The sequence below is a fragment of the Tetrahymena thermophila genome (assembly GCF_000189635.1).
Source record: "Tetrahymena thermophila SB210 genomic scaffold scf_8254814, whole genome shotgun sequence".
NCBI classification, from domain to species: Eukaryota; Ciliophora; class Oligohymenophorea; order Hymenostomatida; family Tetrahymenidae; genus Tetrahymena; species Tetrahymena thermophila.
Genome location: NW_002476570.1, coordinates 65,117 through 79,173, shown reverse-complemented (window position 1 = coordinate 79,173; position 14,057 = coordinate 65,117). Strand labels below are relative to the sequence as shown.

The window sequence follows — 14,057 nt, the reverse complement described above, 5'->3', positions numbered from 1 at the left end:
AAATGATATTTAAATAATATAAAATTGATATAATTAATGCAAAACTAAATGATAAAATGAAGTATTTCTAGAAATCAATGAAATGTTAAAAACATTTTCTTTTTAAAAGACATTTAAAGAAACTAATTACTAAGTGATTTTATTCACTAATTTTATAATGGTCAACTTTCAAATTTTAACTATTCTATTTTATACTTACATTTTATAAAAATATCAAAATTAAATTATTAGTTGGCTTACTTTAAAAATTTTGTAAATTTACATAATTTAATAATTATAAGTGTATTACATCAAATATGACATAATTACTTATTTTATTGAAATGGATCAAAAAATGGTTCTATAAATTTTTAATACTTAAACCATCTATTTAAAATAAGTCTATAGTTTTAAATTTGGATTAATGAAGTAGAGAGATCTTCAATTATCTACTAATTTTTAGGGCTTGTTTCAACGAAATTAGATTTTTTCAAAAATTAAATTTGTACAAAAAGTTATTATAAAAAAATTGTAAATTCATATTTGTCTAAATTTGATTATTTTAATAAATAGACCATCAATTTTAAAAAATATAATTTTATGAAAACGTAAAAATCTGTGAGTAAAACTCCATTGTTATATCGGCCTATTCTCAAATATCCTGAAACAAATAAATATATTTGGAAAATAAATCAATAAAGCTTTTAGCAGTATTTATTTAGTATAGTGCTTTACTTACTATTTTTAATCTATAATGAATTAGGTATATTACAATAAAATTAAATAAATAAATAGACTTTTTTTAAAATGAATAGAAAAATATGAACTATTTTAAGAATATTATTTGTAAACATTAAATGTAATTATGTTAATAATTATTTTGCTTGCTTATTTTATTCAGGCAATTATAAATGTTTGAAATAAATGTAAATTTAAAATTCATTAAAATAGATAGAGTCGTCGTTTACTTTATATAGAAGAAATCACACACATATCATTAAATAAATAATATTTTGTAAAAACTTTAACTAAAGTATTATTTATTTATTGCTTTTCACAAACTTTTTCATTTATTGATTGATAATAAAGAATTATTTTATTAGATAGATAGCATTCAAACAGGTTAGTTTTCCAAAGTTAATCAGTAAAAGTAAAAAAGCTACCATATTTTTGTATCTACTTAGACATGCTTCAATTTCAAGAAAAGGTATTTTTTGGAGAATATGCTCTAAGTGTTTATCAATTTGCTCAAACAATAGCATTATTCTTGATGAAAGATGATATCCATAGAAACCAAAAATGGTCTTTATTTGGTGGATTCATTACATTTTTCTTACATAAGCAATTTAGAGAAGGTTTGAGAGCTAACTCGCTTCTACTTCTTTTAAATGAGGCTCTGCTTTTGTTACGTTAGACTGGGTTAGTCAAAATTCCATACTGGGCTCTACTAAGCTCTGCAGGATTATACATGCTTTCTATCAAAAAAATGAAGGTTTTCTAGTTTCCTAAGCCAAGAGGTTCTTATCATGTAGGATATATTCATAGAATCGAAAAAAACCTCTTGAAAAATCCATAATAAGACCTTTAGTATTCAGTTTATTATCCATGCGTTTACGATGCTTCAAAGAGAGATAGAAACTGGATGATAACCGAAAACTATTGGAGTCGCATGCATGATACCAACATGAAAGACAAAGAAAGACCTGGAAAAGTACCTAAATTCTTCTTCCGCATTCAAAGCTAATTCTTATATAAGATTAAAATGGGAGTCCTCGAAAATGCTTAACTTATCCCTATTGAAGATTTGTATTATAAGTCTTCATTTGAGAAAGAAAAAGAAGAAAACATTAAAATTTCTACTAATTAAAAATAAGAAAAAGGAATGAATTAAAACTCTTAAAGTAATTATTAACAAGTTCATTAATTATTTCTTTTTAATTTTTAAAAAACTCATAATATAAATAAAGCCTATTTAAATTATGCCAATTTAAATAAAATAAATTTATTTTATTTGAAGATATTTCAATCTATTTTTTTTTCCCTAATCTTTACCATATAAATAAGTTTATTTTAATATGCAAAACAAGGATTAATATTAACGAGCAAAATTCATTTTTGAATATTAGCTTTGAAAATATATTTATTAAATTTTTATATATTTAAAGATCAATAGAATGAAAATAATAGCAGTGATGATGATGAGAAAAAAGGCAGTGAAAAGGCATTTAAGATGAAGAAATTCCCTGTAGTAATCATATCACATGGGTTAGCTGCTCACTGTAATGCTTATACTTTATTTGCCAAAGAACTTGCAAGCAAAGGATATATCGTCTTTTCTATGGAGCATATTGAGGAAATTAAGAATCCTTATGTTGATCGCCAATAAAATTGGGAGTTTCGTAATTGCCAGTTGAAAGATAGACTAGAAACAAGTTAGAAAATGCTTGATATAATTTATGATAAAGAATTCATGAAAAGAATATTCAACTGTTCAAATGATGAAGATGAAATTCCAATAGACTACGAAAAAATATCTATTTTAGGACACTCTTTTGGAGGTTCAACAGCTCTTTATACTGCAATGAATGATTAGCGTATAACTGGAGTCTGTATTGGCTTAGATCCTTGTGTGTACGTTTACTAAAAAGAAGAAATAGATCTATGTGAATTCCCTCGTCCATTATTGTGTATCAACTCTGAAGATTTTTACAAGAGACTTTATCCATGGTTCTAAAATGATGAAAGTTTAGAATTAATCTTTAAAAACATGAAACGCTACTCTGATTAATCTATTAATTGCTATATTAAAGGATTGGCCCATGCTAATCAATCTGATCTGGCACTAGTAATGGCAGGAGAATTTGATCTGTACGGAATAACAACAAGAGGAGAATGTGCAAAAAAGCACATGTTTCACAATTTAATGCTTTTTGAGTATTATTTTGAAAGAGTCCTTATCAAGGATGAAAAGAATCTAACAAATAAATAATTCATAGAGGAATATTTCAAAATTATAGGCGATGAATATAAGAAGGATTATATTATAAATTCTCCTTAGATTTAAAATTGATTTAAATTTAAAAATTATATAGATATTTTTATATATATTAAAATAGTTAAAAATTTTTTAAATTATATAAATTGTATTAATGCTTTGTTTTACTATTAAACTAATAGATTTATTGTTTTAAGAAATTAATTAATTTACTAATTATTTTTTTTTTTTTAAATTTAATTAATTATTTTTATTTTTAAATAAAATATAAAATTTGTTAGTTATCTACAATAAAAAATAATACTATTAAAATAAAGGATGGATATATTTTATTTGGCAAGATTTGTAAATTTATTTTTTATAAATACTTTTTATTAAATTTGTTTTATATTTATTATCTATATATCTAAAATACCAATCTAAATTTTAATTAGAAACAATTTGTCTAATTAAAATTATAATTCATACCGTAAAAAGCAATTTAATTTAATTTAACGTAAGTGATAAGGTTAAAAGCTAATAAAATGATTGTTTAAATTTGAATATTATTTAAAAATAAATTTTTAATTGAAAAATAAAAAATAAAAATATTGGAGAACCTGGGCATTGATCCCAGTGCCTCTCGTATGCTAAACGAGCGCTCTACCATTTGAGCTAGATCCCCTTCACAAAACTATTAAAAAGACAAATATTAAAGTAGTCTATTTTAAAAGCAGGAAAATACTATTCAAAATAAATTGTAAATTGATAATAATAAATATTTTTTCTCACTAAATAGAGCAATTAAGAAATATCAAAAATCAATTAATTGAATTGCTTGTTAATTTAAAGATTTTTGATATCAAATTTCTTTCTTCAACTATTTAACAATAAAAATAATATGTTCTTTATATGGGAAATACTTAATATATTGATTATTTAGTATTAATTAAATTAAATTATAATATAATTTTTATAAAAAAATAAAAAATGGCAACCAAGGTGGGACTCGAACCCACAACCTTCAGATTAGAAGTCTGCTGCGCTACCATTGCGCCACTCGGCTTATCCAATAGCTTTTAATTACATCTTGATAATATAGTTGGGAACTTAAAAAATATTTTGTACTTAAAAGTATATATAACATTTTAAAATATTTAACAATATCTTTATTGCCTTAATTGAAAATCCTTTTATTTTTTTAACTAGATGTTTTTATTTTTAATTTAAGTATTTAGATTGAAAAAAAAATAAAAAATTGGAGAACCTGGGCATTGATCCCAGTGCCTCTCGTATGCTAAACGAGCGCTCTACCATTTGAGCTAGATCCCCTTCATATGATTATTGGCTTAAACTATTTACTATTTTTTAATTTATGTCATTTTTTATTAATGGAATTTTATTTCAAAGCTTTAAAAACAATATACTATCTTTTTTAAATCATAATTTTGATATGATGAAATTTTCAATATTTCTTTTAATTTCAAAGTTTTACTGACATCTTTATTTTTAGCCATTTTGATTTGATATTACTTAAATCAGAAAAAATAATAATACCAGTAATTAAGTAAAATAAATAATTATTTATTAAAAATTGCTTATATAACATGTAAAATAATTTTTTTATGGTAAGATAGAAGTTATTTATGAAAGGTCATACTATATAGACTGATAAGTATTATTTATTTATAAGGGATACATATGTATAGAGTTTAAGATTAAATTAAGAAAATTAATATATATGGAGTAGTTTGTTTTATAATAGATGATGTGATGAAGTTAATTTTATGAGTTGCTTTTAGAAATGAATAAAAGTGGTTTATTATTTATTATAAAGTTGTTTCATTAAAGAGTACCTCTTTTTTAGTAAAGACAGAAAGCAGCTAAGCATTGGTAAAAAACAAAGAGACCCATAATAATGTATACACAGTTCCATTTACCAATGCTAAAGTCATTAGCAGACAATATGTCATAAGGAGTTTCAGTGAATTCCAATTCATTAGTTACCAAACCTTCAAGAGCATATGTGAAGGGAGAAAGGTATTAAATCCAACCAATCCAAGTAGCATAATCACTTCTATTTTTATAGAAACCAGCGAAAAGAACGAAAGGTAATTTGAAAATGGGTTGAAGAGCAGAAGCTGTTCTGGGATTGGTAAAAACTGTACCACAAATTAAACCGAGTGCATTACCAACATAACTAAGTAAAACATTGACGAATACAAAGTAGAAAAACAATCCAGCATTAGTTGTGTTCAAACCAACCATGAAATAGACAAAAATAGCATTGATAAAAGGATAAATAGTAATTTAAGCATATTCGAGAGTGAGTCTACCAACAAGATAAGAGAAAGTAGAGTAATATTTAGAATTTTCTTCTTTTAAGAATACTTCTCTTTCAGCTGGGAAGGAAAGTAGTACACCATTAAGGGATTTCATGAACATAGCCATACCAGTTAAGAAAAGCACACCTATTCTATTTTGTATTTCAACATTTGTACTATTCTTTGTAATTTGATCTTGATTTAAGAAGACCAAACCAATGAATAAACTCATGACTATAGTTTGATAGACACGAGATTTGAAAAGGAGGGGGTTTCTCTTGGTAGAGATGATGGTTCTTTCAGCAATTTTCTTGATTTGGAACCAGTATGTAGTAACAACATCTTTTAATGGGATAACTGTTTCTTTAATTGAATTAATTTCTTATTGGATTCTAGGTTCGATTCTTTAGTCGTATTATTCATAGAAGTGAGGGAAAATCTTTTCATTTTCTTCATTCCATGTCATGTAATTCATTAAGTAATCACCAGGACACATATTAGTAGGACATTCGAAGCCAATACTCTTGAAATAAGGAAGAATATCAGTTTAAGTACCTTGATAAATCATTCTACCTTAAACCAAAAGAATGATATTATCAAACAAATTCCATATATCAGTACTAGGTGAATGGATACTCATAATGACTGTCTTGTTGTATTATTTTGCATAGTCTCTTAAAGCGCTAATGACAATATAAGCAGTGAAAGAGTCTAAACCTGAAGTGGGTTCATCTAAGAAAAGAACTGATGGCTCAGTGATGAGTTCGCAACCTATGTTGACTCTCTTTCTTTCACCACCTGATATACCTTTTAAGAATTGACCACCAATCAAGGAATTCTAAATTTATAAAAATCAATATTAATTAATTTTGCTTAAAATAATTAATAGTGCTAGAACAAAATTAAATTAAAAATATTTACCTAACATTTACCAAGCTTCAATAGCTTAATCATTTAATCAACCTTCTATTACTTGTATTCTTCAGTGCCTTCGAGTTTGAAATCAGCAGCAAATTTAATACATTCTTTTGCAGTCAATGTTTCAAGAAGAATATCATTTTACATAACATATGCAGAGAATTAGTTGAATGTTTCATTATTAAAAGTTTTGCCATTTGCCTTGATATCACCTTCAACCTTAACACCAGATTTTGGTCTTATTTTTTGAGAAAGGACATTGAGCAAAGATGTTTTACCACCACCACTAGCACCGAGGATAGCAGTGACAGTACCTTATTTGAAAATACCGCTGACATTTTTCAATATAGGTCTGTGATTTCCTTTAATATCTACACCATAATTAAGGTTCTTAAAAGTCAAATCGACTGGAATATTTTTTTCTTAGCTTTGAATTTCTGTGAATATGTTTTCTGAAGCTAAGTTTCCAGTGAGTATATTTGCTGTATTGATATTTTCTGTCTTCATCTTTAATATGATTTTATTATAAATTATGTGATACTTTGATTGTTTATTTTTGTATTTATTTTGATTTAAAAACAATTATATCATTTTAGAAATTCCCTATTTGAATTAAGCTCAGTTTCAAGAAGATTATACTGACCTTTCATTCTATTTTGGTTTTTTACATTTTTTAATTGTAAGCTTTTTTAATTAAGGTTAAAGGATTTTATGATTCCAAGAAGCTTATTTCGTCAGTAAAGAATAGATAGGAATAATAAAAGAAGCAATTTTTAATGATAATAAAGTTAATTAATTTATAAGTGAAAGCAACAAATTTAATATACAAATAAATTAATTAAATTTTAATTGCATTAAAGTAAAGTGAATTTCTTAAGTAATTGTCTTTTGTAAATTATTTAATTAATTTCACAATCTTTAATTACATTTTTTTTGAATAAAGCAATCAAATTAATCCCATACCAAATATAAATTAAATGAATTCACTTTTATTTATTAATCAGCCTACTTTCCAATCCTTTTTAATTCTGATACATTTTTAATTAATAAAATTCTAAGCTTGCAAAAAAAATATGTAAAGCAACCAATTCATAAATATAAAATTCAAATATCTAAAGCAAAATTAAGAATTGTTTCATTCCCTTACTGTTCGTGATTATCAGATTTCTTAAATTAATAAATATAGTCATTGTTCTAAATTCTTTAAAGAACTTTTTTTTGTACTCCTTGATTTAATACCAGGAACTTATCTATAACAAGAGACCATTTATTAATAGATAAATTTAAATATTTTATGAAATTTCTAGCGACCTAAAATAAAATTCAGCTTTTTAAAATATAAAAAGCTTACTTCAAAAAAATATTCTGTTAAACCCTGTTTAAAACTGAAGTTATAATTTACCGTAAAATCTAAATTCTAAGATTATTAAAAACAATAAATGTCATTTACAGATAAAAAATTTAACTTGAATTTTAATCGATAAAAGGAATATCTATATTTTCTATTAGAAAAATATATAGAAAGATAGATTTTTGTAAAAATTTTTTGATTATTTCTTTGATATTTTTCATTAATAATTTAAAAATATAACAAATAAAATTATTATTTGTCACTTTTTCTTCTTTATTTAGTTAATAAGTAATTTTACATTCTAAAGATTGTAGTTTTTTTTATATTTAAAAGTGTGGTTAAGTGAAAAATGTCAGACAAATAATTGTTAAAGTTTATCAATTTATTGAATAATAAGTCAACTATTTATCTAATTTTTTTTATAAAGTAGACTCATAATAATTTACAAAGATAGATTTTTAAAAGAATATTTGATATTTTATAATACAAATATATGATTTTAGTTGAAATCAATAAAGTACTAAAAAACAACATAACACAAAATAATATATTTTTTTTGCTTAATAATATCTATTTAAGCGATTTAGCAACTGAATTAAATTATATTTGCTTGAGTTTTATAAAAGATAACTAAATTTCGATTAAATTATCAAGTTACTTTAGTAAATTAACTTAGCCATCTTATGTGAAAGTAGGTTAATTACTTTTAAAATTTTATTTTTATTTTTCCTATAAATTAATATTCTATTATCTTTAGCTTAACTTTAATCCATTTCTAATTTTATAAACTTTCTTCCTAAAATATATTTTCAAATAATAATAGATAGAATAAAATTTTTTTTCTGAAATCAATTAAATCTACTTTATTTCAATCTTACTAAAATTTATTGTAAGAGATAAGAACTATTTTGCATATTAACAATTTGTATCTTGATAAAACATAACTCTTTCAAAATAAAGAAATTCCGTGAAGGGGATCTAGCTCAAATGGTAGAGCGCTCGTTTAGCATACGAGAGGCACTGGGATCAATGCCCAGGTTCTCCAATTTTTTTATTAGTAAAATTCTAAAAGAAATAATTTAATTAATTTGATTTTTGCAAATTAAATTTCCGAAAATAATGAATTAATTAATTTATTTTTTCATTAATTTGCTTATTTATAACTTGATGGTCATTTGTTTGTTTGCTTATTATTTTTATTTGTAACCAAAAATTGTTTGCAAAATTAAAGGATATTTATCTAATCAATTTAAGTAACTTAGTAAAAAAGATAAATAAATAAATAATTTGGAATTAAAAAAAATTCATTCATGCTAATTATTACACAAAAAATGTTGTATTAGTGCATAAATAATATTAGCTTTTTTGATAAAATTAAACTATTTCCAAAAAAATCAATTTTGTTAATTAAATAAAGATTTAGATTTTGTTATGAAAACATCCAAATTCAATTGAAAAGCTTTATGAAAAAATAAGAATTTATTTGAAATGCTTTTATATCAGTAGCAGAATTTTTTTGGTAATATTAAATAAAGAAAAGTTACAAAGAATACTTATTCTTCTAACTATTAGCGATTAAAATTTAAAGATTAAATTTGGTAAATTTTTTTTGATATTTAAATTTTATAAATTTTTTAAAGATTTTTACATTTTTACATTTCTATATTGATTAAGAGGTTTATGATCGTGAATTAAAAGTTTAATTTATTTTTTTACACTTAAATTTTATAAAGAAACCTTTTTTTTATTTGTTTTTTGAAAATTAAATAAATATATCGCCTAATTCGTCATTCATTTTTTAAATATATATAGAAACATTAGATTAAGATTTTTCTACTAACAAGGCCATTTATTTCTAAATCTAAAATACTTTATTTTTCAATATTTTCATAGCTAATTTAACTTTAAAAATATGTTTTATTTATAGTAAAAACTTTTATAAAATAATTTATTAGCTAGGATTAAATAAAAGTAAATTTTGGAGCAAGCAGAGTTTTTAAAAGCATAAAATTTATTCTAGTCAATAAAAGTTGATAATCGTTACAAATGAAGCATTTTCACATTTAAAATAAAAGATGCTAAAAACTCCAATTTTTAAACTTCAAAAAAATATTTAGCAAACAAAAGAATAGTTTTACTTTTATTAATTTTTAATATTTGTTTGATAACAAAACCATCTTTTTAATATTTACTTTGCGAGAAAGAGATAAACTTATTAATATTTAATTTTTAATAAATTAGGATAGAATAATTTAAAAATAATATTTATACTAATTAAATTCATTCTGAATTCTTTAAATATAATTAAATTTTTACATGGCAAAATTATTTTTGCTTCCAAAAATATGGAAAAATATTTATTAAACTAAAAGAAATATATTGTATGAATGAATTATAAATTTATATTTTGTCTTCAAACCAATATATTTTATTAAAATTAATTAAAAATAAAAATATTGGAGAACCTGGGCATTGATCCCAGTGCCTCTCGTATGCTAAACGAGCGCTCTACCATTTGAGCTAGATCCCCTTCACATTTATTTACCTTTTTAAATATATTCATTTTCCTAAAATTGATTGATTATAATTAAAATTATTAAAAAAATGGCAACCAAGGTGGGACTCGAACCCACAACCTTCAGATTAGAAGTCTGCTGCGCTACCATTGCGCCACTCGGCTTTGACGAAGAATTTGTCAATTGTAAAATAAATTTTCTTAATATTTTTTTCATCTTAGAAAATACTATTTGAAATAAAAACAATTGTTAAATAATAATTTATTTTGTATTACTTTTTTTAATATTTTTTAAATTTCTTAATATAATAGCTTAAATTTGATAGGTGATGGTAAAATGTAAAAATATTATGAATTTTATTAGTATTTTAATTGAGATAGAATAATTTTGATTGGATTAATCATAAATTAATTAATTATTATTTAGATTCATTTATAGAATATGGTCTCAAATATAATTATATTAATAAATATATTTACACTTAATTTCCTATCTTATATTAATTATAACCAATTTAATTAATATCCACTATTGATTATTGCCTGAATATTAAGCAGATAAACTAGAATTTAGGTTTATAAAGCAAATAATTATCCAAATATAAAATCATAATTTGAATTAGCTATTTAAGCTAAGTAATCCACCCATCTTTGAGCTTTTAAAAAAATTAGGTATAAGTTAAACCCATGAAAAGTCCACAAAGAGATCAGTCATTTGTAACAACAGTAATACAATTATTATAAAGAATCAAATATAATTAATTATTCATCAAAAACTACATAAAAGGCATTAAATGACTTTAGCAATAAAAAGAATCAATAATATTTTACAACAAGACTAAAAGGTGCGATATTGAAGTAGTGTAATACATATGAAAATAAGTGTAACTATTAAGAATTCAAGTTAGCTTTAAAATCTCTTAAAGCCATATTTTAAGATGATCAAAATATGAAGGAAACAAAAAATATTTTTGCTAAAAACAATGATTAAATAATAATAAATGATCTAGTACAATGTATTTACTATGAAGGATAAAACATACAAGCAGAAGTGTAATTTACTTGACTAATATTATGATTATAAATTTCATTTTATTCTATTTCTGAAATAATTATGTTTAAGTTTTAGATTTTGCATTTTAAAGTTATTTAATATATAAAATAAGCATAATATTTGTCAACATTGATGCTCTTAAAGAATTAATTTAAACTCATAATAAATAACGATAGGCTTATTTAGGATAAAGAGTATTTTATATTAAATGATTGATTTTTCTTTTAAAAATTTGCTTATGATGTTAAGGTTAAAACTGAAGGGGATGATCATACAGATCATATAGACATAACAAAAAAATACAGGAATCCTCTTATTTAATAAAGAACTTTTTACAATCATAACAGATCTTTTTACAACTTAAATGGATTTGACAGTACAACCTCTAAAAACTCAAACAGCAACTATATATTTTAGAATTATATTGATGTATAGTAGCCATCAGTATTTAATGTCGATACAGAAAATATAGATGAATTCAAAAAAATTAAACTTCCAAGACCTAAAAATTTAAGAAATGGTATCAATCAACTTCAATTTAATTGAATGAATTTAGATTTTTTTTAATTTTAGCTTACACTCATGATTCTTATTAATTAGGAAATTTATTTAACTTATTATTAAAAAGAGATAAATTTGAGACCATTCGCTCAAAAAGATATCACTAATACTACTACTGCAATATCAAAGACCAATAAAAAAGAATTTACTTTGTAAATTACATTTAAGATTAATTGATTTATTCTATTTTGTCGTCACTTCTTATAAAAGATTGTTGAAAAATTAATTTTATCTAAAAATAAAAAAATTCATGTTAAAATTACATGAAAAGCAAAGTCGTTTAAATAGAGTTGTTTATTACAATAATTCTCCTAATAATTAATAAGTTTATTGCAAAATTTCCTATTTTATTAAATTAAAGGCTAGAAAAGATTCAACTTAATCATATTGGATATCATCATTTATTAGCACTTGAAAAAATTTTGGCAGAATTAGACCCAGAAAACTAAGGTATAGCTGACAAAGAAAAGTATGGGAAAATAGTTAAAAAACATATGAGTAAAATTTTAAATGAAGAATTGCTGCAAGAAATCATAGATTCTATATCAGAAGGGGATTTTATTTCTTGTAAAAAATTATCAGGACTCCTTGATGCATATAAATTTGCTCCTCGTTTTCCTGTAAAATCCGAGAAGAATAACTCAGATAATTTTAAAAGAAAAATGATGGATTATGATATCACAATTCCAAAATAGTAAATATAAATTCTATGATTATTGTTTTTAATTTTACTTAAATGGTATAGGAGCAACGTACATGAACTTTATGTACTTTTAATTGAAAAGCTTGAAGAAAAATTTGAAAAATTTCTGAAAGCCTTCAAGTTCTTTGATTGCTAGTAATCAGGATAAATTTAATACATGGATTTCAAGTAGACTTTAGATAAACTTTGTATAAGATTCAAGGATGAAGAAGCTAGGGAATTATTTAATATTTTAGATAAAAAGCAAGATGGATTTATAGATTATGAAGAGTTCTGTTAGCTTGTGCCTAATAAACTGGAATTAGAGATGCTTGATAGAAATGGAGAAAGTTTAGCACAAAAAACAAGATAAATTTATGTAATTAAATATATATTCATAGTATTTTTTAATTTTTTTTTTTTTTATTTCAAAGGAAAAATTTGGAGATTTTCATAACTATTCTCCTGATCCATATAGAGTATTAGAAAGATCCAGATGTTAAAACCCTAGGTTCATGGATGAAACTACTGAAAAAATAGGAAAGGAAATATTTTATACAGAAAAATTAAAAAAAGTTATAGAAAATAATATTGTTGTTAGAAAAGGAAGATGTGATCCAGGAAGTGCTTTTAAGTATGGCTACAATACTCCTTCAGATATAAACCAACAATTTGCTTATGGAATTAAAAGTAAAAACACTGAAAATATGTTTGATATTATGAATAATAACTATTCAAAAGAATGGACTATGGATTTAGAAAATAAGAGAATTTAGTAGGATTTGATGTTACAACAAATAAAGGTATTATATCAGTCTATTTATATAATCTAAACTCTCTTCTTTAAGATCTCTCCTAATTTAAGATCTTCCCCTAATACAAAGCCCTATACCTTAATTTTTAAAAATTTAACTTTCAATTTAGGTTTTTAAATTAGAGAGTTTACATTATAAATTTATTTTTATTTTTATCAATGAATACATTAATACATTTTATAAAAAGTTTAAAAAATAAAACAAAAATACTTACACAAACCTTTTAAGATAAATGCATAACACATAGACATATAAAGATGATAGTCGATCTCTACCTAAAGTTAAAAAATTAGCTGAATTGAATCAAATAAAACCTGTTTTTGAAAAAACTTTTACTGAACTTAAAAAAAGAAATCATTCAACTGTAATATAAAATGCTTACGATTTCTAAGATGATACGAAATCAAATATAGGTTCATTAATGAGAGAGCTGAAAACTCCAAATTCTTGTGTTAATAAAAATACTTAAGATATAAATATGCAAAATGCTAACACTGAGTAATATACAAATAGATCTAAAAGTTTACTCAGAAACTACATGAATACTAATCAATAAAAAGGCCGAAATAATGGCCCCAATTTTGATGTTTTAAATAGAACTTTTACATGCTATTGAAATTTTCAATCTTTTTATTTCAAAATATATTTAGAATTACAATATTCTAAAATTGTACTTAAAAATGATAAAAAGAACAAAGATAAATTAATTTCTTTACAATAAATAAAACAATTATTTTATTTTCTCTAAATTTAAAAATATAAAAAAATTTAAGAGATAAAAATACCTTCCTTTAATATCCACTTTTTATAATCTTACTTAAATATAATAAATAAAATTAAGTTCTTTCTATAATTTATTTAAATTGCCTACTCCATAACTGTCA

The 14,057-nt window shown here is 23.0% G+C and overlaps 4 protein-coding genes across 4 annotated transcripts; 3 read left to right on the top strand and 1 right to left on the bottom strand. All coding sequences in view use genetic code 6, as the record gives it.

The window, feature by feature from the left end:
- Positions 1 to 1,165: 1,165 nt before the first annotated feature.
- Positions 1,166 to 3,049, top strand: TTHERM_00418380 (plasma platelet-activating factor acetylhydrolase; the record flags this gene model as incomplete). Its single annotated transcript, XM_001007299.3, has 2 exons — positions 1,166 to 1,880; positions 2,145 to 3,049. 2 exons carry the CDS (start codon positions 1,166 to 1,168, stop codon positions 3,047 to 3,049), a joined length of 1,620 nt encoding a protein of 539 aa, XP_001007299.1.
- An 894-nt stretch (positions 3,050 to 3,943) lies between these two features.
- On the top strand, positions 3,944 to 4,625 carry TTHERM_00418400 (hypothetical protein; the record flags this gene model as incomplete). The annotated part of the gene is made up of 2 exons (XM_001007300.1): positions 3,944 to 4,087; positions 4,587 to 4,625. 2 exons carry the CDS (start codon positions 3,944 to 3,946, stop codon positions 4,623 to 4,625), a joined length of 183 nt encoding a protein of 60 aa, XP_001007300.1.
- A 170-nt stretch (positions 4,626 to 4,795) lies between these two features.
- TTHERM_00418430 (ABC transporter family protein) lies at positions 4,796 to 6,702 on the bottom strand (the record flags this gene model as incomplete). Its single annotated transcript, XM_001007301.1, has 2 exons — positions 4,796 to 6,115; positions 6,199 to 6,702. 2 exons carry the CDS (start codon positions 6,700 to 6,702, stop codon positions 4,796 to 4,798), a joined length of 1,824 nt encoding a protein of 607 aa, XP_001007301.1.
- A 4,046-nt stretch (positions 6,703 to 10,748) lies between these two features.
- On the top strand, positions 10,749 to 13,789 carry TTHERM_00418470 (EF-hand protein; the record flags this gene model as incomplete). The annotated part of the gene is made up of 9 exons (XM_001007303.2): positions 10,749 to 10,787; positions 10,849 to 11,114; positions 11,228 to 11,309; positions 11,365 to 11,635; positions 11,744 to 11,828; positions 12,038 to 12,370; positions 12,422 to 12,737; positions 12,793 to 13,161; positions 13,361 to 13,789. The coding sequence occupies 9 exons, from the start codon at positions 10,749 to 10,751 to the stop codon at positions 13,787 to 13,789; spliced, it is 2,190 nt and encodes a 729-aa protein (XP_001007303.2).
- Between the last annotated feature and the right edge of the window lie 268 nt (positions 13,790 to 14,057).